Source organism: Taeniopygia guttata, chromosome 8, assembly GCF_048771995.1.
Source record: "Taeniopygia guttata chromosome 8, bTaeGut7.mat, whole genome shotgun sequence".
Classification (NCBI taxonomy): domain Eukaryota; kingdom Metazoa; phylum Chordata; class Aves; order Passeriformes; family Estrildidae; genus Taeniopygia; species Taeniopygia guttata.
In genome coordinates, this window is record NC_133033.1 from 2,422,263 (window position 1) to 2,444,667 (window position 22,405).

General features: G+C 45.8%; 1 protein-coding gene across 5 annotated transcripts in view; it reads right to left on the minus strand.

The window, feature by feature from the left end:
- Positions 1-1,854: 1,854 nt before the first annotated feature.
- PATJ (PATJ crumbs cell polarity complex component) overlaps positions 1,855-22,405 on the minus strand; it is a 140,033-nt gene continuing 119,482 nt past the window's right edge. For 3 of the 5 annotated variants that reach the window (XM_030278560.4, XM_072932655.1, XM_072932654.1), the window contains exons 35-44: positions 20,301-20,494; positions 18,417-18,564; positions 17,271-17,357; positions 14,165-14,282; positions 12,497-12,537; positions 12,114-12,236; positions 11,102-11,206; positions 7,281-7,384; positions 5,667-5,790; positions 1,855-4,536 (exon numbers count right to left, since the gene is read on the minus strand). In XM_030278560.4, the coding sequence (XP_030134420.4) occupies positions 4,390-4,536; positions 5,667-5,790; positions 7,281-7,384; positions 11,102-11,206; positions 12,114-12,236; positions 12,497-12,537; positions 14,165-14,282; positions 17,271-17,357; positions 18,417-18,564; positions 20,301-20,494 (1,191 nt within the window). In that variant the 3' untranslated portion in view covers positions 1,855-4,389. The remainder of the gene's footprint in view (positions 4,537-5,666; positions 5,791-7,280; positions 7,385-11,101; positions 11,207-12,113; positions 12,237-12,496; positions 12,538-14,164; positions 14,283-17,270; positions 17,358-18,416; positions 18,565-20,300; positions 20,495-22,405) is intronic. The other 2 variants (XM_030278561.4, XM_030278562.4) reach the window with 2 other exon arrangements.

Here is a 22,405-nt window from a genome sequence, read left to right on the forward strand (position 1 = left end):
AGAGCTGGAGAGGGACTGGGGACAAGGGACAGGACACAGGGAATGGCTTCACTGCCAGAGGGTAGGGATGGATCAGAGATGAGGGATAAATTCTCTGTGAGGTGGGCAGGCCCTGGCACAGGGCTGCCCCTGCATCCCTGGAAGTGTCCCAGGCCAGGCTGGAACAACCTGGGACAGTAGAAAGTGTCCCTGCCCATGGCAGGGGGATGGAACTGGAGGATCTTTTAAGGTCCCTTCCAACCCAAACCACTCCAGGATCCATCCACAGAAAAACATCTTCTCTTGAGATGATTATCAGCCAGAACTTGCCCATCAGCAGCGTGGGCAGTGTCAGTGCAGCAGCTCTCAGCAGAATTTAATGTTCTTAGGAGAAACAAAAGTCTCGGCAGCAAAGGCAGATTTCTTTCTGCAGGAGCAGTGCACTGACTGCTCCTCTGCTTTGGGGGCTGTGGGGCCAAGCTGGCCCTGCTCTGTCCCCACAGCTCGGTGTGCAAGGGCCAACCTGCCCTGTTTTTGCCAGGATGGAAGGCAGTTACCAGCAGGAATGAGATGGGCCATGATTTCCTATCCAAAAAACCCTCCTGTCACTGTACCCAGGTGTGTCCTCCTTGCAGCACCCCCTGCTCACAGTTTGGGACTTTGTCCTTCCTGGGCTGGGCTGAGAAGATCCTCAGAGCATCCCTGGGGGCAGCTCCTCTGCCTGGGCCTCCAGCCCTGCAAGAAGGCTGCAGAAATGCAATATTTTGTCAACTGCTCCATCTAGTGCCATTTCAGCAGAAAAAACATGCAGAGCACACGGCTCAGAGCCGTGCTGGGGCCTGGGCAGCTTTCCCTGCCTGGCTCTGGAGTGAGGATGTGCCAGACCCAGCCCTGCTCCAGTCCTTGCAGAGCCAGAACCAGGAATCTTGACCCTGCTTTTCTCTAGATGGGATTATAAACCTTTATGTGGAAACATCTGCCCTGGAAAACATTCCTCACGAGCTCTTTAACTGCTCAGGAGTCCCTTAGGCTGGAGCAGGCTTGGAGCAACTGGGGAAGTGGAAGGAATGGGATGAGCTTTAAGGTCAGTCCCAACCCAAACCATTCTGGGATTCTGTGATCCTAAATAAAGAGGGAATGAGGAGTCTGTGCTACCACTGCATATTTTCCTTTTCTGTGCAGGAATTGGGAGTAAACGCTGCTTCACCCCCACCAGCCTTGGGAAGGCAACAGAGCCCTCAGAGCCCACCTGGAAAAGGCTAAAAGCAAAGTCAGGGTGACCCTTGTTCCTTTTCCATTTGGGATGCTGCAGAACACAGGTCTCTCTGATTCCCTGCCATCCTAGATAGTGCATTTTGGGGAACAAACCCCACTAAGAGGGGTAACAATGGTCATGGCAGTGTTTAACCAGGACATTAAACCAGAAATTCAGATATGTGACCCTGTGGGGAAAGATGATAATGGAATTATGCATCCACGCTCAGCACAACTGTAAAAACTGATGTTTTATACATGTGTGACACTAAATTAATTCACTCCAGAGCTTTCAGGCAGAGGGACATTAACTGCTCCAACCTTGGCATAATCACTTTACCCCCTGAGATGGCTCCTGCTGCTGCCACTGCCCAGAGCTGGTTTTTCCACGTCTCTCCAGGTGAGGAAGCTGATGGAAGGACTGTGAACAGCACATGGCCCTTCTAAAGCAAAGGCTCTGCCCCACGAGTCCTCAAACCAAGGCAGGAGAACCCTTAGGACAAGGGAAACAGAGGAAAAGTTTTGCCAGAGTAGATTTAAACTGGTTATCAGAGTAACATCTCAGGCATCAGCTTTTAACACTGACTTAAATTAAAATACAGAATAAAACAAATGCACAACTACTTATGCAACTGAGCTTTATTTAGAACCTTTGAAGTCATAAAACGTCTCATTTTACTGATCTACGTAAACATACAATCAGGAGGTTTAATTGCTTTTTCCCTTGCACAGAAATAAAAGTTTTAAACAAACCAGAACACCCCCACCCAGACAAGCGTGATGCAAACTGAATTCTCTGCCTTGGCCCTGCATGTGGAGCATGGTCACTGGTTTATCAATTAGTTGCAATATAATTTTTTTTTTTGGCTGTAATATATTCGAACACACAAAGTGCAAATTACAAGAAGCAGAAAATGTTCTCTCTCCTTCTGAGCAACGAGAAGTGCAAAATGTCTCAGCCCATAAATTCTATTATTTATGTCTATGAACTGCATGTGCTTCACAGGCCAATAAATAGCCGTGTACAACTTCATTGATTAAATGTGGCAACATCTCAGGGTCGGAATGCAATGGCTGTAAGAACACAGGACAGAAGAATCATTCCCTTTGGTTGATAGATCCCACACACTGCTGCTGAGGGCACCTCCTCACACCTCACCCTCAACTCCTGCATGCCTCAGATACTTGTGCAACCAAAGCAGTTTGTTAGGAATTCTCCAGTTTTCTACATCTGGAGATATTCCTGTGCATCTGCAATCAGGATTCCACTCACACCTCACTTGGCACATCAAACAGGACACTGGGAATCCTCTGAAAATGAGAAGTCTCTTCCAGGCACTATTAAGGGAATACCCACCAATGGTTCCAAGCAGGCTAAATGCACTTTGTGATTACCTAAAGTTATGGAAAACTTTCCAAAGAAATAAGGAAAACCCTTTTCCATGAGAACTTATCACAGCATTCCTGTCTCAGTGTAGCTCACCTCGCTTCAGGACTGGCTCCTGTATGTAAAATGGGGAAAACTCCACTAAATTACACAGAACACCTGTACCTTTAACACCTCCCTGCACTGCTCAGTTATTATACTGCAGATTTTCAACCTTCTTTCCATTTAATTCCTGGAATTTTTCACACAAAATGAGCAGCCAATTCTGACCCCACCCCCCCTTTTCATGTCTCCCGGCTACATCACCATTACAAATTGCCAAATAGTTCCAAATCCGACTGGGCTGATTCCTCCAAACCCCCTCCTGCTCCTCTGGATAGGAAGATTAACCCCCAATGCCTTGCACTGCCAGGAATCTGCCTGCCAAACTCATCTGCTAAATCACCAAGGCCACACTCACACAATCACTGCTTCATGGCTGGGACATGGAATGAAGTTGGGAAGTTTTGGCTGAACATTCCTGCACCCCACCTCCAGAGTGGCACTGACCCAGAGTGGGACCAGCCTTGGGAAGGCTCCTCGTGGGCTTCAGACCCCAAAAAACTGGCTGGGGGATTCAACTGAGCTGGAGGGGGTTGAGGAACCTCATCCCAAACTGCTGCACCTGCCTGTGGGAGATCATCCCAGCACTGCCTGGTAGTGCCCAGCATTACCCAAAATTGACTCTGGCAGCCCCAAGAGAGGAGCATCCTCCATGATCCATGAAAGCCTCTTCCTGCACTACCTGACCTTGGGCAGACTCTTGGAAATGTACATCAGTTTGGGGTTTAGGATGAACTCCATCGAGCCAGAGGCACTGCTCACCATCATTCCTAGAATTACAGGATCACATTCCCAAAAGCAAACTTTTTGTCTTCATTAAAGTTTCAGGATGAACAATTATGCTGCAGCTTGGCACGACAACAACTGCCTTTGTATGCGACATGCCTAGCATATATCAGCACATTTCTTCTTAAAAAATATAATTAGAATAGAATGAGCTACGCTGTTGTTGTTCATGCTGCCTAAATACCTGAAAAGGCTCAAACATTTTAAAAGCCTAAAAAAATAAATTTCCCTCTCCCCTCGTTTATTTTTCATGCTAAAGGCTGCAAATTGACACATCACAGTAATTACCTCTGACTAACTTCCATAGACCTACCCAAAGAGATAAACATGAGAAGTTCACATTTGACTATCAGACTTACTGTGCCGAGCACAAATAATTTCCCAGAGGAGAATTTGATATTTCATCATTTGGAACAGTGGTAATTTAATTACATTGCTAATGTTTTCTGGCATACTTGAAAGAACAATTAGCATAAGTAAATCATGAGTGAGATGACAAGTCACTCGGCATTTATTTCTGCTCCTCAGATGGGATCAGCTGATGATCTGAATTCTCTTTTGTGGGCGAACTGATTCCAGGTTCAGCAGTCGCGACCGGGGTTCAGACCAGCGGGGACAAACCGACGCGTTAAATCAAGCGCAACGCGCCGTGTCCTTTGGAGTTCCTTAATTAAAACTTGTCCAGATAAACCTCTGAAGCCACCAGAAGTTGTGGAGGGCGGGGAGAAAGGCTGAAAAAACATGGGAGGCTGAATGAAGCTGCAGATGCGCGTTGCCGCGCCCGGCAGCGGCGGGAACGCGGATCCGCGTTTGCCAGGCTGTGCTGGGGGCTGGGCAGTGTTTGACAGCTCTGCTGATGGCCTAAAATAACTCAGCTGGTCTCAGGACAGCACTGTCAGGGTCACTGTCCCCCTCTGGCGCTTCAGGATGGCCACGGCCTGGTCGTGGGTGACGCCTTCCAGGGCCTCCCCGTTGACGGCCACGATCTGGTCCCCGCGCTTCAGCCGTCCGTCGTCGGCCGCCGCGCCCTGCAACGGCAAAGTGGGGCTCAGAGTGGCACCCCCAGGCTCTCCTGCGGCCCCAAATGCTGCCTGGAATGAAGGATGGAGCTCTGGGGATCCCTCATGGCAGCGCCGAGCTCCCCCTGAGCGCCGCCGCCCGTCGCTCCCCACCCTGCCAGGGGACACGGCCGGGAATACAGAGGTGGCTCTTCCCGAAAAAAAGGCCTGGGGAGAGATTTTAGGATTGTGGAGAGGCTTGTTAAAGCAGCATTTAAATGTACTCTATGCCTCATGGCTAAGAAAGAGTTGAAAAAGTGGGGAGGGAAAGGGAACCAACCTGGGCACTGACCCCAGCCCCAGGCAGAGATGAAGAAATGGCCTCGGGTTGTTTAGGATGAACATCAGGGTAATTTTGGTCACCAAAAGATGCCAAGCATTGGAGCAGACTGCCCAGTGGAGTCCCATCCTTGGAGGGATTTAAAAGCCATGTGGATGTGGCACTTGGGGACTTTGGCTGGCAGTGCTGGGGGCATGGCTGGATTTGGTGATCTCAGAGGGTTTTTCCAGCCTAAAAAGTTCTGTGATAGTTCTGAAAGCTCCCAGAGAGCTTTAGAAATGGCTCCTCTCCTCCAGATGTCTCAGGGAAGTTCTGTCACCTAAATCCCAAGCCCTGCCTGCCCAGAGGTTGCCTCAGAGGCTGGAGCTCTCTGTACCTGGCAGGGACCCCCCAATCCCCCCACACACTCAGGGCTGGGATCAGAGATGGGCTAATTCCTGTTTTTTCATCAGGATACAGCATCTCTGCAATTCCCTCACTCCTGCACAGTGGGAGAAAAAGATGCCTTCAATACCTCCCGTAAATCTCTTGGAGAGTTACAGAGAGAAAACTGCCTTATAAATATTTTAATGTGCAAACCCAAGTTTCCCAAGTACACAGAGCAATTTTGCTGAGACAAAGTGTCATGTTTCAGCCATCAGTAATATAAAATATAAACTAAGAAGCCAGCTATGAGTTCTGGGTCCACTAACTCACAGCAACCTACTCAGACATTACATTCTGCTTTCTGCTACATAATATATTAACCAAGCCCAATCTTAGGTTTATTTTTAAAGATAATACAGGAAAAAAGGGGAAGAAAGCAAAAAATAAAAGATACCTTGGCAAATATAGTCTTGACATAAATGGGCAGGTCTCCATGGGGACTTCCATACCCCCCTACAATACTAAATCCCAGTCCATCAGAGCCTTTCTCCAAAGTAATAATCTTAGGTTGAGGTGCTCTGAAAACACAATAAATATCACTTAGATAAGCAATGTCTGTCTCTGGGGACTTTATGCAGAAGGAACACTTACACAGACATTTATCTATCATGAGGTTTTTTTTCCACACAGTCACAAACCATGACCCTTGCACTGGAACATTCCTGCAAAGCCCAGAGTTCAAAGGCTGCTCCGTGTGCTCCAGCTCCTCACTTGGAAAAAATTATTTTTAAGTATTGTATTATACCCACATGCCTGTGCTCATAACTCCAGAGCTCATTAGTTGGAGCCTGAACTCTTCAGGGGTTTTCTCTGTCTACACTGAGCAAAGGAAGATTTTTTTTTTTAAATTTAGACTCATATGAATTTATCCATCTCAAATTTGAAATTAGTGATTTCTACATGTGTTGAAAGAACTGCTGGGGACAGAAGGTGCTCAGGTGTTGGCACAGCTGCCCAGGGCAGTGGTGGAGTCCCCAGCCCGGTGTGGATGTGGCACTTGGGGACATGGGTCAGTGGTGACCTTGGCAGTTGGACTTGATGATCTGAAAGGGCTTTTCCAACCTAAACCATTCCATTATTCCATGAAAGCCGTTTGGCATTTTCCACCTACCTAAAGGTGCAGCCCAAGCTGAGTAATATCTATGCATTTTTTAGGACATACCTAATTCTGCTTCATATTTTCACCTCCACATTTCCCTGCTGCTTTGATATGAAAAAAAGAATACAAATGCTTTTGTAAAGCAAGAAGTTCTTTGGGAGCAGCAATAAAACCAGTATCTCACATTTTAAGACCACAGAATGCAGCATAAATAGCTCAACTTCTACACTCAACCCTCCTGAGGGAGGGCAGCAACTTCTTAAAATAAATAGAATGAACCACAGAATGAAAATGAAGAACATAATGAAAATGATGAGCTGAAATGGAGAATAAATTAATTTCAAAAGGGTAACTGGGATGTTACAATGTGAAAATCACATGATGGAGAATGAAGCATGGCAGGGCTGGACCTCCAACTTTCATCACCACACACAAGTGCTGCAAGCAGGAATTATTTAACTGGATTTTTTTTTTACTCATAAACCTATAAAGATTGAAAAGACAAAGTCCTGGGACATTTTTTTGTAAGGTGTTTTTAACACCTTTGGCATCAGTCTGCCAATACCAAATTATTTCAAATTGCTATTATCAGAACTCCTTCCAGATGAGGAAGTCTGGACAAGGGCAGAAATACTATGTCAGCACAACATCAAGGAAGAAAAGGGATACTTTTTCCTTAAAAAACACTCAGAAATAGTGCTTGGAAACATATTTTGTGCTTATTTACTCAAGCAATTTCTGTCAGCAGGCGAAGACAGACATGAGCCCATCATCAGCTTGGGGAAGGTCACAGAGTTTTCATTTTAAAGGTGATGGAAAAGCAGAGAGAGAAGCAGGGGGAGGGACCTCCTTGCACCCTTTCCCTAGCCCAGAAATCCACCCCAGCTCTGCAGGAGAGCAGGAACTTACTCGGGATCCTCGGCGGGATGCTCGGAGGGCAGGCTCAGGCTGCAGCCCGTGGACATGCTCTCCAGCTGGCTGGCAATGGCACTGATGTTGGTGTCAGCCACCACCTGGGCAAGGGGATGCAAGGAAATACAGTTTGGAAAATCAGCTGTTAGCTTTTTTTCACAGAATCACAGAATCACAGAATAATGAGGTTGGAAGAGACCTCCAAGATCATCAAGTCCAACCCACGCCCTGACACCACAACCAGACTATAGCACCAAGTGCCAAGTCCAGTCTGTTTTTAAACATATCCAGAGATGGTGATGCCACCACCTCCCAAGGAAGACAATTCCAGTATTTTACTATTCTTTCAGTGAAATTTTTTTTTCCTAATATCCAACCTAAACCTTCCTTGACATAGCTTGAGGCTGTGTCCTCTTGTTCTGCCAGTTGCTGCCTGGTGGAAGAGATTGACCCTACTTGTCTACAACCTCCCTTCAGGAGCTGTAGAGAGCAATAAGGTCTCCTCTGAGCCTCCTCTTCTCCAGGCTGAACAGCCCCAACTGTTTTCCCCAAGCAAGCTTTGAAACCGAGTCCTACTCTCTGGAATCTCCACAAGTTCCACACTTTCAGGTTAAGAGCAGCCACCCTCCTGGGGCTTCAATGCAAATTTTGCTCTGAAGCGTTCTCTTGCCCTCACAAGAGCATCACTCAGGCTCTGAGCAAGGGGGAGGATCTTTCTGGGTAATCCAGAGAAAAAGGTTGCTTTTCCAAGGAAAGAGAGCCAACACAAATGCTCCAGGATTGGTCTTGAAAGAAACCACCATAACCTTTAAGAGAACACCAAGATCCAAGGGACTGTTGGGAAAAAACACTGAAATGCCTCAGAGTGGTTTGTTTGATAAGCAGGGAACAAATTAATCATTGGTTTTGACTTCTCTGGATTTTGAGCATGAAAACAAACTGGTTTGTTCAGCTTCCCAGTTCTGGGTCCTCTGTTATTCTGAGAACAGCTTGAATGATGCTCTGAGGGCTGGAGCACCTTTCTATGGAAAAGGTTTCTATGGAAAGGTTTCTTTCTCTAGGCTGGGAGAGCTGGGGGAGTTCACCTGGAGAAGAGGAGGCTCCAGGGAGAGTTCAGAGCCCCTTCCAGTGTCCAGAAGGGCTCCAGGAGAGCTGGAGAGGGACCTGGGACAAGGGATGGAGGGATACGACACAGGGAATGGCTCCCACTGCCAGAAAGCAGGGAGAGATGGGATACTGGGAAGGAATTCCTTCTGTGAGAGTAGTGAGGGGCCTGGCATTAACTTTATTTTTAATGTATTGATGCCGATTTTTATTTACTTTTTTTTTTCTGGAAAATTTTCAAAGAAACCACCAGGAAGTTGTCTGAAGTATTTATAGCTGAAAGGACATCAATTTCTCAACAAGTACACGCTGTGGTTATCCCCTAATTCCATCTCCCTCCGAGGAGATATCCTTCTCTGCTTGACATTTACTGCAGCATAGGAGTTCAGCTCAGACACCGTGAAAAACAGCCAGGAAGCACAATTCCAATATTTCCTCTAGCTATGGCCTTATTTTATCAAAGTGAGCAGGTACTTCTTCCACTCGTTGCTGTGAACTTGGCTTTAAGGCAAACTTCCCTTTTCAAAGTAAGAAATTTGTTCTATAAATCTGTTTTAAATGAGTGCTCACAATTCTTCCATAGCAGTATTTCCTCCTTCCCCAGTCATCTGGAGCCAAGAGGGTGATGGAGCCAGGAGGTTTCCATACAAATTTTGCATCCCAGGACTCGGGTTCCAGGATGCCCCAAAGGAAGGGGGTCCAGCAGATGAGAACAGCAACTGGCTCAGCCAGCAGAGACCCCACCAAGGTTCCCTTCCTGTGGCATCAGAGTAAGGAATTCCAGCCAGGATTTGACATGTTTTTTTTTGTTGTTGTTCGATAAAATGAGGGTAAAAACAAATCTATATTCAAAAATCTTCAGCTGGCAGCAAGAACGTATCAGAGTTCAACAACCTTGTAAAAAAGCTCCCCCTTATCTCATTACTACACCTGCAGAAAAGAAATTAAATTAAACCAAGGCATCAAAACAGCTGAGAGGGATGATTGTTCCCCTGAGACCTTAATCTCCCATTTGCAAACAGCATTTGCAAACTCCTTCCCAGGACGTTCCCATAATAAGCCTTTCCACCCTGCTGAACACAATTATCTGACCTCTCAGAGCAGTTTGCCACGAAGTGGGCTACCCTGATAATAAACGGAATTACTTAATGGCACATCAGTCATGATGATCACAGCGATAGGGCCGTTCCTTCTGGATTGTTTTGGTAAAAAAAAAGAGCAGTTTGGTGGTGGAGAGGTTCCTGTGGTTGGTGGGGAAGGAAACCATCACCACGCTTCGACAACACTCCAGGTGTTAAAACAACACCCCACCTTCCTAGAGCAGATTGTTGGTAGAGGAAAACAGACTTTATTCTATCCCAATAAACCTCTATCATCTGTAAAAAGCATCAAGCTCATTTCAATGAGACAGGATGCTCAGAAGAAGAAAAACAGCCAACTGACAAACCCAAAGGCACTTCCAGAAGCAGCTCTTTAACCCAGTGGCATTTCTAGAAGAACCTCTTTTTTTGTGTGAGCAACCCAGTGCCAGAGTGCCCCATCAGGAATATTTTTAAATCCATCAAGAGGTGCAATATTGAGCTGTATTACAGCTTTCAAGATGAGCAATTTTGGGTTCTGCAGCAAGCTTTCATTTTCTATTCAGGGAACACTGTTGACATGAAAAGTGAAATTACTCAACGTTAGTAACAATATGATAACTATAATTTAACAGAGAATCCTCAGCTGGTGTAAATCTGTGTGTTTCCTCTGACTTCAATGGAACTACACAAAACACCATCTGCTCTGGAACTGGCTCATCACTTACTGGGTCAGCAGTTCATGGACAGACAAAGCAAAGAATGAGCAAGTCTCAAACTAAGTTTATTATCATTTCATTGCCTCTTTTTTCTTCCCCCCCTTCCCCATTTTTTATAGTCACATTTGTGTCATAATACAAGCAAGAAGCTTGCAAAAATCCCTCAGGATGAGTTCCAATCCAAAATGCTGTGATGATAAAGAGAGTTAAGAGTAGATTTTAGTGGTGCCTTCAGCTTGTTTTCCAATTGTTGCAATAATTCTGCAAACGAGTAGAATTTTGAATTCTAACTGGCAAGTATTTTCCCCATTTCTTTGTGTAAACATAAAAATAAACTATGGACCAACACAGTGACAGGCAGCAATTAGAAGCAATGTGGCAGAAGATGTCCCTTTGGGCTACCAGAGAAACACAGCAGTGACAGCACTGTTTTCCTTCTTCACTGTTTTTATCCTTTACCTGGTGAATAATCAGTTACAGACAGCACTGCCTTAGTGATGATGCCACCATTTTCCCTGAATTCTGCTAGAATTTCTTTCAAGGACAAGGAAACCACCCTGTGGGTCCCTGTCTCATCACATCACAAGCACATTTTCTTGTTCCTAGTTAACTTCCAATTAAAAAAAACCAAACCACATCTTGGAAGCTTGTTGATTTATCATGTGTGGCAACAAGTTATTTTGTTCCCTTTGTTATGCTTTTATAGAACCAAGCTCACAGCCCGTGTGAATAGCAATAAAGAATTTTTGAATGGAAATGATTTCTTGCTCTCCTTCTGTGTAATTCCCACCAGCAAAGCACCCTGCAATTCTGTGATGCCTTATGCCAGGGATGCTCAGGATTTTTTTTTTTTTTTTCCTTCCTGAATGCCATTTATCTACCCTGCTGCAGCTGCATGTTCAATTTATCACCATACCTGCAGGATAATGCTCCCATAAGCATTCTTTAGTAGATTAACTGCATCTGCATGAGACAGCCCATCCAAAGGTTGCCCATTAATGCTGACAATCCGATCTCCAACCTGAAAGTACAACAGTAATGGAAAATTACCAGCATTAGGGAAAATTAAAATTAAGAATGCTTAAAATTCCTGGTGAACTTGGCACTGCATAGTCATGCTTCTCTTTTGCAGGATCCCTTTTGTGAGGATTCTGCACTGCCAGTGATCATTCCCCATTCTTTTTTTTAACACTAACAATATGATCAGAGAAACAAAGATGGGTTGTATTTTACTCTTTCTATTTGCAAGCAGAGAGGGAGGGAGATTTTCACTGCTATCCTCCCATCCAGAAAGGATTCATTTGTGTCTGAATGTGAAGACAAGTTCATATTCTTCCAGACTGTGTAAGCACATGCTGAATGTTGTACAGGAGAGAAGGAACTTCTGATATTAATCCAATTAACCTGGATGATTTCTTCTTCCTACAGACAAAAATTGTCTTGACCCTGCCATTGTTTAATTCCATTAGAGACAAGGCATGAGTGTAGCAGCATGTCCTAACGAATCTCATGGGCCAAAGCACATGGATCTGCATAATAAATTCTTTTCAATCCTCATGATTCCTTCAAACTCTCTCCAAAAGTGGAAGTGTTCACCATGGCCATGCCTGGAAACCCACACATGCTGTGGATCTGACACAAATGCCTTATTTTGCTGTTTACACAGACATCCCACAACCACTAAAAATGCATTTAAATTCTTTCTCTTTACATCACTTTTCCAACATGGGCAGCAATTGCCAAGATGGGAAGAGAAAGGCAGATTTGTTTTTTTTTGGGGTGGGTTTTTTTTTGTTGTTTTGCTTTTATATAAAGAGAGGCAGAGCAGTCTGTGAGAGATTATCAGTGACAGCAGATGCAGAAGTGTTTGAGGCTTCAAGGGACACGTGGGAGATGAAACAGGAAATATTGAGGGCCCCTGTACTCACTCTGAGCCTTTGTGTCCGAGCAGCCACTCCGCTGGCCTGGATCATGGCAATGAAGATGGGAATGTCTCCCAAGGGACTGCCCTTCCCTCCTGCTATGCTGATACCCAGGGCATCATTTGGGCCCTGGAACAGAGCAAAACCAAACATCTGCAGCAGGGCCAACTGGCAGAGTTCAGGGTATGGCAATAATGACTGCTTTGATTGGTGGAACAGGCAGAAAATGGGTTTGACACACACATCTCCTCACCCAAAGCACAGGCACACATCCAGCACCCGAGTGCAAACACAGATCAAGCAGCTTGACTTGTGAGAAATGCTGCAAAAATGAACAACTCCAGTGGAAGGAGTGGGCTTGATGAATGGGTAGAAAACAACTCACTGACCCTTGTTATCTCCACAGTCCTCGGGCCCATATCGGCTCCTACTAATAAAGAAACAAACAATTAGCTTCTGTAATTAAGAGATAATATAATTAAGAGATAACACTGTCAGGTGACAGTGGTCCCTTGCTGCCTAGGCAGAGTTATCACCAGGCAGGAGTGGAGCCTTCCTGTGCCAAGGCAGGCAGTGCTGCCCATGTGAGGAGGAGGAGGAGGAGGAGGAGGAGGAGGAGGAAGAACGAATCCCTCTGGCTCCTGGTGTCACTGTGACTCCCATTGTATCCCAGCCACAATCTGTGGAACTGCAGCACTCTGCCAGCCTGGAGAACAGCCCTGTTGTGCCTTCACTCAATTAAAGATTGGCTTATTATTCCTAAATCACAGCGTCCTTGCACAAAGGGCTCCGGGAACGGTGCAGTTCCAGGGATACCCTCTTCCTGTTTGGGCTGTGTTGGTAAAAAATGGACAGGCAGGAAGTCAGGCTGGTGTGTATCCAGTCACAGGGTGTGGAAAAGTACTCCAAATACTGGGAAAGGGAAGGAAAAGGGGAAGGAAAAGGGGAAGGAAAAGGGGAAGGAAAAGGGAAGGAAAAGGGGAAGGAAAAGGGGAAGGGAATAAGGATGAGGGGAAGGAAAAGGGGAAGGTAATAAAGGTGAGAGGGAAAAGAAAAGGCGAAGAGGAAAGGGGGAAGAGGAAAAAAGGAACAGGGAAAAGTGGGAAAGGGGGAAGGGAAGAGAGGACAGGAGAATGGAAAGTAAAGGAAAAAGGCACAGAGAGACTATGGAGGCATTGTTCAAAACTGCACCTTTTTCAGCCCAGCAAGCTGATGGTGTAGTCAGGTCCACAGCTCTGCTACAGCCACCCCTAATTTTATCAGCTTTAATGAAATTATTTTAAGAGCCTTGCAGAAGGCTGGCAGAGTAAATCTCTCCCAAAATTCCATGATTCTCACCCCCCACAAACCAGCACTCCCCACATCCTCGAGGTGTGCCTGGGCAGGAGGACCAGGACAGCTGAGGACTGTGGCACTGGGAAGCCCAGCCTTGGGGACCCCAAATCAGGGTCAGGAAATGCCCAGTGCTGCAGGGCCTGCCCAGACAGCACAAGGATTATGCCCAAAAGCCACCAGGCTCCTGCAGTGCCTGCAAACCAGCAGAAGAAATGTCTTCTCCAAAATCTTTCCCACAGTCAGATGTGAGCAAAGATTCCCAGCTCCTGGAGCCACTCTCCCCAGGCTGCTGTGGGTTGTGGATTTTTAACACATTTTCTAAACCTGCAAATTGCAAACTGGGCATTGTGACTTTCTCATTACAAAACACCCCTTTATGCACTCAAGAGCAACAAAGATATAAATGAAGTGGTGGCAGCTTTATTTCCTGAGAAAACTGTTCCTAATGCGAGAACCATGCCTGTGCTAAGCCTCTGACAAGGGCATGGGGGAATAGCAGGGCACAGGAATTTGGCTCTTAAAATAGAGGGGCCATTACTCCTCCAGCAGACATAAAAATAATGTCATCTTCTGGGAAGTGTCCGGGTTTTAAAAACATCCATGGGGCGTCTTCGGGGAGGCTGGGCAGGAAAGCCAGATTTGAGTGTTCAGTTTGGCTTTTAAAGCAGCCTGGATACGAAGCAAATCACACTCAGCTGCTCTGACAGCTGCCCAGCTTGTACCTGAGTTTCTCTGGGATGTGTCTGCTGAGGATCTTTTTGTGCTGACAAAGTTCTGCAAGGTGGAGAGGACGGGAGCAAGCGCGGGGTGGAAGTGGCTGTGGACACTCTGCTGGCTCGCCTGAGGGGAAAAATAAAGAAAAAACCCCGTGAGTCAAACCCAAAAGTGAACTTTAAACCAGACCTTGCGACAGATGGGTGCAGCTGTGCTCTGTGCCAGCCACACTGGAAATGCCACATTGGCCACGCAAGTGCAAACCCCTCTGGGAGGGGAAACCGACCAAAATCTCCCCGTGGAGGTGAAGTCACCATCCCTGGAGGGATTTAACAGATGTGTGGACGTGGCACTAAGGACAGGGGTTAATGGTGGGCTTGGCAGTGCTGGGGAAAGGTTGGATTTGATGGTCTCGGAGGGGATTTCCATCCTCAGTGATCCTGTGGTGCTGCTCACAGTACTACAGACCCTTATTCCACAGGTCAGCTTTAGGTGTTCCCCCCCTCTCAGCTGCTCTCAGGGTGTCTCCACACCTCAGGAGAAGGGGAAATGATGAGCACCTTCCCTGTGATGCCCCTGCACACAGCCAGGAGGACAAACAGCTGCTCACTCACGTGAGGGGGGATAACAGGGACACCCATCCTGTCACCTGGCAGGAATCTTTGTTCTTTTAGCTGAATACACTGCAATTGCCCCTGCTCCTTCTATCTGCCCAAGAGCCTCCTCTCATTTCCAGAAGAACAAGGGAGCTGACACAGGAGAGCCTCCAACTGGAGAAGCTCACTCCTGCTGCCCTTTTCATCTTCCTTCTTTTCCCTCTTTAATTTTCTGGCTTTTATCTTTGATGCCTTGTGGGGGCTGCCCTAGAGCAGAGCTGGGCAGAGTCACAGAATAAATTCGGGATTTATTAAAGGATCTCCTCCATGGATCCACCTTGGGCAGCACCAGAGCCCAGCCAGGGCTGCACCCAAATGACCCAAAATGGCCCCAAAATGCACGAGCGCTCCCGGGGGCTCTCCCTGGGATCAGTTCTGCTCCATTGGCACCTTGGAGTTCATTGTCCCATTCCAGCTTCAGCCCAGGCAGTCCCACCCTGCTTGTTTTTCTCTCTCCAGCCCACGCTGTTTGTGCTCTTGTTGTGCTAAAGCAGCACAGAATGTGAAAAATAGAAAAGCTAAAACCTGAGGCATCATCTTCAGGCTCTGCCCCTTGAGGAAACCCAACCATCAATTTAGGAAGTGCATCTGAACAGGTTCCACCGAGGGCCAGACCTTTCCAACTGGGCTGCCTTGTCCAAAACAAAGATCTGCTCCATCCTTGTCCACGCACAGCAGAGATTTCTCCCCCAAACTCATCAGCTGGTGACTCAAAAGCCCTGACACATTTATCCCACTGGCCAGTGTGCAGCTGTCAGTGACAAACACCAGGCAGAGCACAGTTTCCACCCCTGGGTGCCAATTCATGGCCCAGTTAACAACATTTGCAATGCACGTGAAAGAAATCCCTGTTTCGATTTCCACTGCTCCAGGGATAAAGTGGACCCAGAAAAAAGCCAAGTGAGGACAAAAGGTCTGGATGCTCTTGGCCAGCACCTTCTAAAGCAGTGCTTGCAGTTGTGCAAATCACTCAAGCTGGTTTGCTGCATCATCTGCCAAGATTTTTATAACTCTTGGAAGGTTTTGGTGAGAAACATTTATTCAGTTTTCAAAATCACCAAGTCACTTTGGAGCAGGGAGATGAAGGCTCTCAAACGACTCTGCATCAAGGAGATTAGGATTTCTTGTATTTAAAAAAGGGCAGGATTTACCAGGTTCCTGCAAAAGCCTCTTATGCTACAAAAAAAGGAGATGAAGTAATTGGATCTGAATTTTTACCTAGACTCACGTTAAGTATTATGGCATTTTGCTTCCCTTTCAGCTTGAATTTTACATGGTAAAACCAGGTGGGTAATTTTTAGCCGTCACTTTTTGATCACCTTGCTCTTGCTAAGGCTTCATGTCGATACAATGGCCAAAACAAAATCTAATACCTGACTGCTGACTTAATGCAATCAGTGCAATTTCCCTCTGTTACTTCACTTCTCCTTGCCTGCTGCATGCACTGCTGATGTTTCTCCCAAGTCAGTATTTTTAAATCCTGGCTTAGCCCAGCTGTTCCCACATGGCTTTAGCCCTTCCTGGCACCTCACCACCTCCAGCCAGCCAGGGCCACTGCTGGCCTTCAGGAAGTGAAGAAATCCCACCATGCTGTGATAATTTTGGCACCTTTTTGGGGCTGTTCATGGCATTCCTGCTTTAACTCACATCTCCCCTAAGCCTCCTACAGCTCCTCCTCTCCATTTCCAAAAAACAAACCCTTCTTTTAGCAGTGCTGGATCCCCTCATGTGCAGCTTCCCCATGGCAGAAAGGGGTCAAAGCCCCCACAGCCTCACCCTGCTGTGATCCCCTCTTTTAGAGACATTGGCACCTTAAATAGAATGGCAAAGCAGTCGATTTTCAGAAGGAAAACCCATTAAGAAGAAGTTTTCTAAGTCACTGTGCCTTGTTTCTCTCCCCTGCAATCCTCCAGGTTTAACACCAAGAATTGGTGTCTGGGCAGACTGAGGGGCACAGGGAGAGGGGAAAGGCCCTGCTCTGGTTGAAAAATGAATTGTTGTCCTCGCTTCAGGTAAAAAGCAAGTGAAGCAGGAAATTGCTCTGTGTTTTCTTGGAGAGGAGAGCAGCTCTCCTGTGGTTCTGCTGGAAGATAGGCAGAGATACAGTTTGGTTTCATTAGCTCGTTTTGATAGACAAAACAGCTGCAGAAAATACATTCAAGCAGTTTTTGCAAGTCTTCAAACCAAAAATTTCTGGGCATCTTCACTTGAGAAAGATATTACAGATTTTTGGTGTGTCTTGGGAAGACACTCCTTCAGCAATAAATACATTAACCAGCTCTTCTGCTCCATCAGCATTTCAGCTGCAGTTCAGCACAGAAAATTATGGGGATAAAATATTTTGTTCCCCACCCTCAGCAGTGTCTGTGGAAGGATGAGCTTCATGTGCATATCTGGGCACCATCCCCATGCTCTGCCCTTCACAGCTCCAGTTTAAACAGAGGAATTTGTCACTAACCTGACCATTTGGGGATGTTTTCCGTGATGACAGCCATGACCCAGCTCGCAATCTCCCAAGCTCAAGATGCACCAGTCCTTGGGCACACTTGGAAAAAAAAAAAAAACAAAAACAACCCACAATGTACAATTTAAGTAGACATATAATATTTCATGCTCTCCTGGAGAGAATTATGTTTATATTCAGCACCACAAGTCCGTGAAGAAAGCCACAAGGAATGTTCAAAACATGAACACTTGTATTTAGACAATACAAAAAGTGGATTTAGGCTTGTCCTAAAGGTTTCTCCTGGTTGCTGAATTTAGTATGAATCTCCCCCTTGCAAACTGATGGCCAATTTACTCAGGAAAAAGAAACCAAAAGCCCCAAACTCTTTAGCAGACATTTGAAAAACCCTTCAGAGGCAAAATGCTGCAGAAAAGGGTGAATTTAACCCATATGGATCCAACTTAACAAAATACCCTCACACCACCGGTTCCCAATCCTTAAATAGGTAAACTTTTGGCAAAGTACCAACCCTGAATGGAAAAAGCAAGGAAATAATTAGTCTTTCCCCTGAAGAATGGAAGAAATCATGTGCAAAAACACTGGTGGGGATGGCAGGGGGAACCCTGGGAGCAGATGCAGTTTGGAATGGAAATGGGTCTTCAGCATCCACTGATGGCTCTCATGGCCATCCCACCCCTGCCCTCTCCCCCAGCCCAACCAGCCATGGAAAAAGGCAACTTCTCCCAGAATTTCAGAGTAAAATCACTCCTGGAGGATGGGAAGCTGTGCAGGAACAGATTTAAGCTGTCATTTTATCCCTGCAGGTCAGTACAGCAAAGCCAAAGATTTGTTTCGGTTCTGGTTTGTGTTGCCTCTCCCATTTCCAAGTGTTTTTCTAACACATGAGATACACAGTTGCATTTTCAAATAAATGCCCAGATATTAAATGTGCATTTGTGTTCCTGCTTCATATAATCCAATTCCTAGAAATACACAGAAAAGTGACTTTAAATGAACCTCCCAGTTATTTCAGATGAAATTCTTGTCTTGGTAATCAGCTGGAGCTGTCCTGTGTATGGTAAATAGCATTTCAGGATAATTACCTTGCACAGTGTCAGCAACTGAAATTCAATATCTCAAAATGTATTCTGTACTCACCTTAAGTATAGTGGCAACAGTCTCTTGTGAGGCATTTCTCATATCCTCCCCATTTACAGACAAAATCTGATCTCCTTGAATTAATCTTCCATCTAGGTCTGCAGCTCCTCCTTTAACAATGTCAGAGATAAACACTCCACTTCCATTTCTATCAATGCAAGAAGCATATGGCTAATTACACAATCCAATATTCTTTGGGAGACCAATTTAGATTACTTGCATTTAAGAGACAATAAAAGAAACCTGTGATCAGAGGAAGAGCCAGTTTTACACCTCATTCAGCTGTGTAAAAAAATCGATGAGTTTTAAAACCACAGCATGTTTTGCTAATATTTAATGCTGTCTTTCCCCTTGAACTGCTAGCTCTGACTACGGGATACATAAAGATTTATGGAAAACACCATTTATATGAATAGAAGTCTGAGGTTTGGTCTATAATGGAGTTAAACTATCTCCTGATGGGACCTGGCAGGGTTAGGTTAAAGGTTGGACTCAATGATCTTGGTGGGCTTTTTCTCCTGAAATGGTTCTGTGACTGAGTTGTGTGAGCTGGTGTCAGCTGCAATGCCAAGATCTGGAATTTTTTTATCCTTCACCTGAAGCACACAACTCTTCTCACCCTGAATTGTATCTGGGTATCATTTAACAAACTTCAGCAATTGGGCTCTTTCTAAGGAGGGGATCCCCACTCTGAAGGATCCAGGAGTAGCACAGAAGCCAAGGGGGGAGGCTGGAGACTGTGATTACCATCTGCAGCGTAATTTACATAATCTAAATTAATTACCCACCCCACAATCTGCTCACAACACCTGGGTTAAACACTGCCACCCAAAAACTGCTGCAGAAACTCTACTGACCACCGGCAGTCAGGGTAATGACACGGTGCTTTGTGATTGCAAAAGTAAATGATTTCTGGCAAGACAGGATGGCAACTCCAACACTGAACAAGTGTCATGCCATAAATCTCTTTTAGCAAAGGAAGAGCAAAACTATCAGTGCTCTGATTTGGGTGATCTAATAGCAGTGGTTTAGAGATGTATCAGGAAGAAGTCACATTTTATTAGGTGCTGTTACTTCCCACTCTATTGCTCTCTACAACTCCCTGACATGAGGGTGGAGCCAGGACAGGACAAGAGGAAACAGCCTCAAGTTGTTCCAGGGGAGGTTTGGGTTGAACATCAGGAAGAATTTCTTCATGCAAAGGGTGGTCAGACATTGGCAGGGGCTGCCCAGAGAGGTTTGGAGTCCCCATCCCTGCAGGTGGCCAGGGAAGGACTGGAGGTGGCACTCAGAGCTCTGGGTGAGTGACATAGGTCAGAGGTTGGACTTGATCACTTTGGAGGGCTTTTCCAGCCTCAGTGGTTCTGTATCTCAGGTTCTGCCCTGCAAACTGCTCTCTGCAGTGTGGCACAGTCCCCTGAACTGCTCAGGGTTTGGGTCTAACTCAGCCTCTCACCCTCCACTGGCCTCGGTCTCTTTGAACCAAGCATGAGCTCAATCTAACTCACAAATCCTTCTGCAAAGAGGTAGGGTAGGTTTATCCCCCAGTTTGGAAACCAGAAAAGCTATGGTTAGGGCCTCCAAAGCCCTGAGACACAGCTGCCCTGATGCCACAGAAGAGTGAGCCCCCAGTTGTGCATGGGATTCCCTCTCTGTGCCCGGAGCTCTCCTGGGCAGCAACAGCCTCCACTTCTCAGCTCTGTTCTGACACAGGAGCCAGAACCACGGCCTCATTCCATCCTGGAAAATATTTATGTACAAAATTCTGCTCCTTATGGAGTTTTTCCCTTTATTCCACATTCCATTTTTTGGCTACAGTTGTTTATACATCAAAATCCCAAATATTTCCCGTTGGAAGCGCTGTAGGATCAGAGGCAATCTTACCGTTTCCCAGCTATGCTGAGCCCCAGCCCTCTGCCCGTTTTCTTTTGGATATCTACAGAGAAAATCTCCAAGTTTTCCTCATCCTTGTAGTGTGCTTCATTCCTATAAACCACCAGCTGCACCTTCTGGGGCGTCTGCCGGAGCGCAGTGATGGCTTCCTCGTGGCTGGCGCTGCGCAGATCGATCCCGTTCACCTGGAATAATCAGTGTTTGCTTTCCAAATGACACGGATAAATGATCTTTTCATCACACCCTGCCCCTGGGTGACAGCACACATTTGTCAATTTGACACCCCTTGGTGCTCTAATTGAGCTTTCCCATTCCCAGAGGGCCGAGATCCCGGGTTTCCTATGGAGCGTGAGCTCGGAGCTTTGTGCCGCTGCCTGCAGTAAATCCCAACAATCAGAACATTTGGGCTGGGAAGTTTTGGGTGTTCTTCCCTTCTTTTTAACCTCAAGCAATGCTTCTTTCTCCAGCTCCACAAAGTGGGATGTGCTTCTTTGAGCTTCCTGTGTATCTCAGTACTCAGATCCCTTCTCCCCCAGCTCCGTAACATCATCAAGATGAAAACAGAGGGGATCAGAAACAGCAGTAAATAAATGGCCTCAGAGAATGCCAGCAAATAAATGGCCATAGAGAATCCCAGGCAGGATGCATTCAGTGGTGATTTTCCTTTTTTCCCAATAGATGGCACACCAGACCACTGCTGGAGCAGCTACACTTCTCTTACCAAAACCTGAGGTTTCAGCATTTTAGTAATGTCAGACAGAACAAGAAGTTCTGCTTAAATGTTCCATTTAAAAAAAAACCCTATTGGAATGTGAAAATCTAATTTTGCCAAGCCTGATCCACAAGTGCTCTTTAAGGTGTTTGCCAATATTCTGTCAACTAAATAATCTTTTATTTCTTCATACCAAACCATATCAATACTTAGATGTTTTTAAAGTCTCTCTAGGAAGCAGCATGAACTGCATAACTACAAATGTTAATCCACTTCCATGAGTTTTAATGTAATGAAGAGATTTCTCAGAATTTCTAGACATGCAAAACTACAATCATATCTGATTTTACATTAAGATAATTAAGGCTAAAATTTATTCTCTATATTCTTTTCTACCAACTCTGCACACATTTGTTTATAAGTGTGTATTTTCCTCGCCACAGGCATCTTATGTGTGCTTTATCACACTAATCTGAAACTAATTCAGTCATCTTTTTGATTAATACAGCTTTTAAAAGCTGTAATAATAACAATATTATGGCTCACAAACATTAGCACTTTCCTGTTTGGCCAGAGAAGAATTAATTAACCTGCTCCATTCTTACCCCTTAATTATCGTGCTCTGTTAGTACCCAGTTATTTATAAAACCAAAACAACATTCAGCCTCAACGCTAACAAAAATATTTGCTGTGCAAGAGCTGTAAAGACAACTCCCCAAGTACCCCTTGCTATTTTCCTAACCCTACACACCGAGGCCTTAATGGCCATGCTGGGAATTTGTCCTGAGCTGACAGCAGAGCTGCAGAGCAGCTGCACTGAACCCCTGCCTGACACAAGTTTCATTTGCAGACCAACACTTCTCTCTTAACCCTTTCCCTCCACCTTTTCCCTGCTTGTCTGGGAGGAAAACACCACATTTATTCCCAGCAGCCATTCCCCAGCTGTGTGAAGTGTGGCCTGGGGAGCTGGGAGGGATGCAGGGATGCTGGGGGTGATGCTCACAGGGATGCTGTGGGGTGATGCTAACAGGGATACTGGCAGGGATGCTGGCAGGGATGCTACACCACCTTCTCCTCCTCACCCCACGTTATCCCAGCTCAATATTTGGATTTCAGGCAGAGCAGAGATACAGGAGTGGTGTTGGAAGCGCAGGTCTCCGAATGAAAGAATAAAGAGATGAATAATACCAAGCTATTGGACATGACAGCTGAACTATGTAATTCAAGAACTGCCTTGCTCAATTAAATTTAATGTATTCTCAATTTGTACCTTCAGTTTATATGAATATATACGGAAATATGAATTTTTCAGGACGCTCGTAGTGACAGAAAGGAAGCCTCGAGAATGGAACCTATTTAACCTACAAGGAAGTTCTGCTGAACT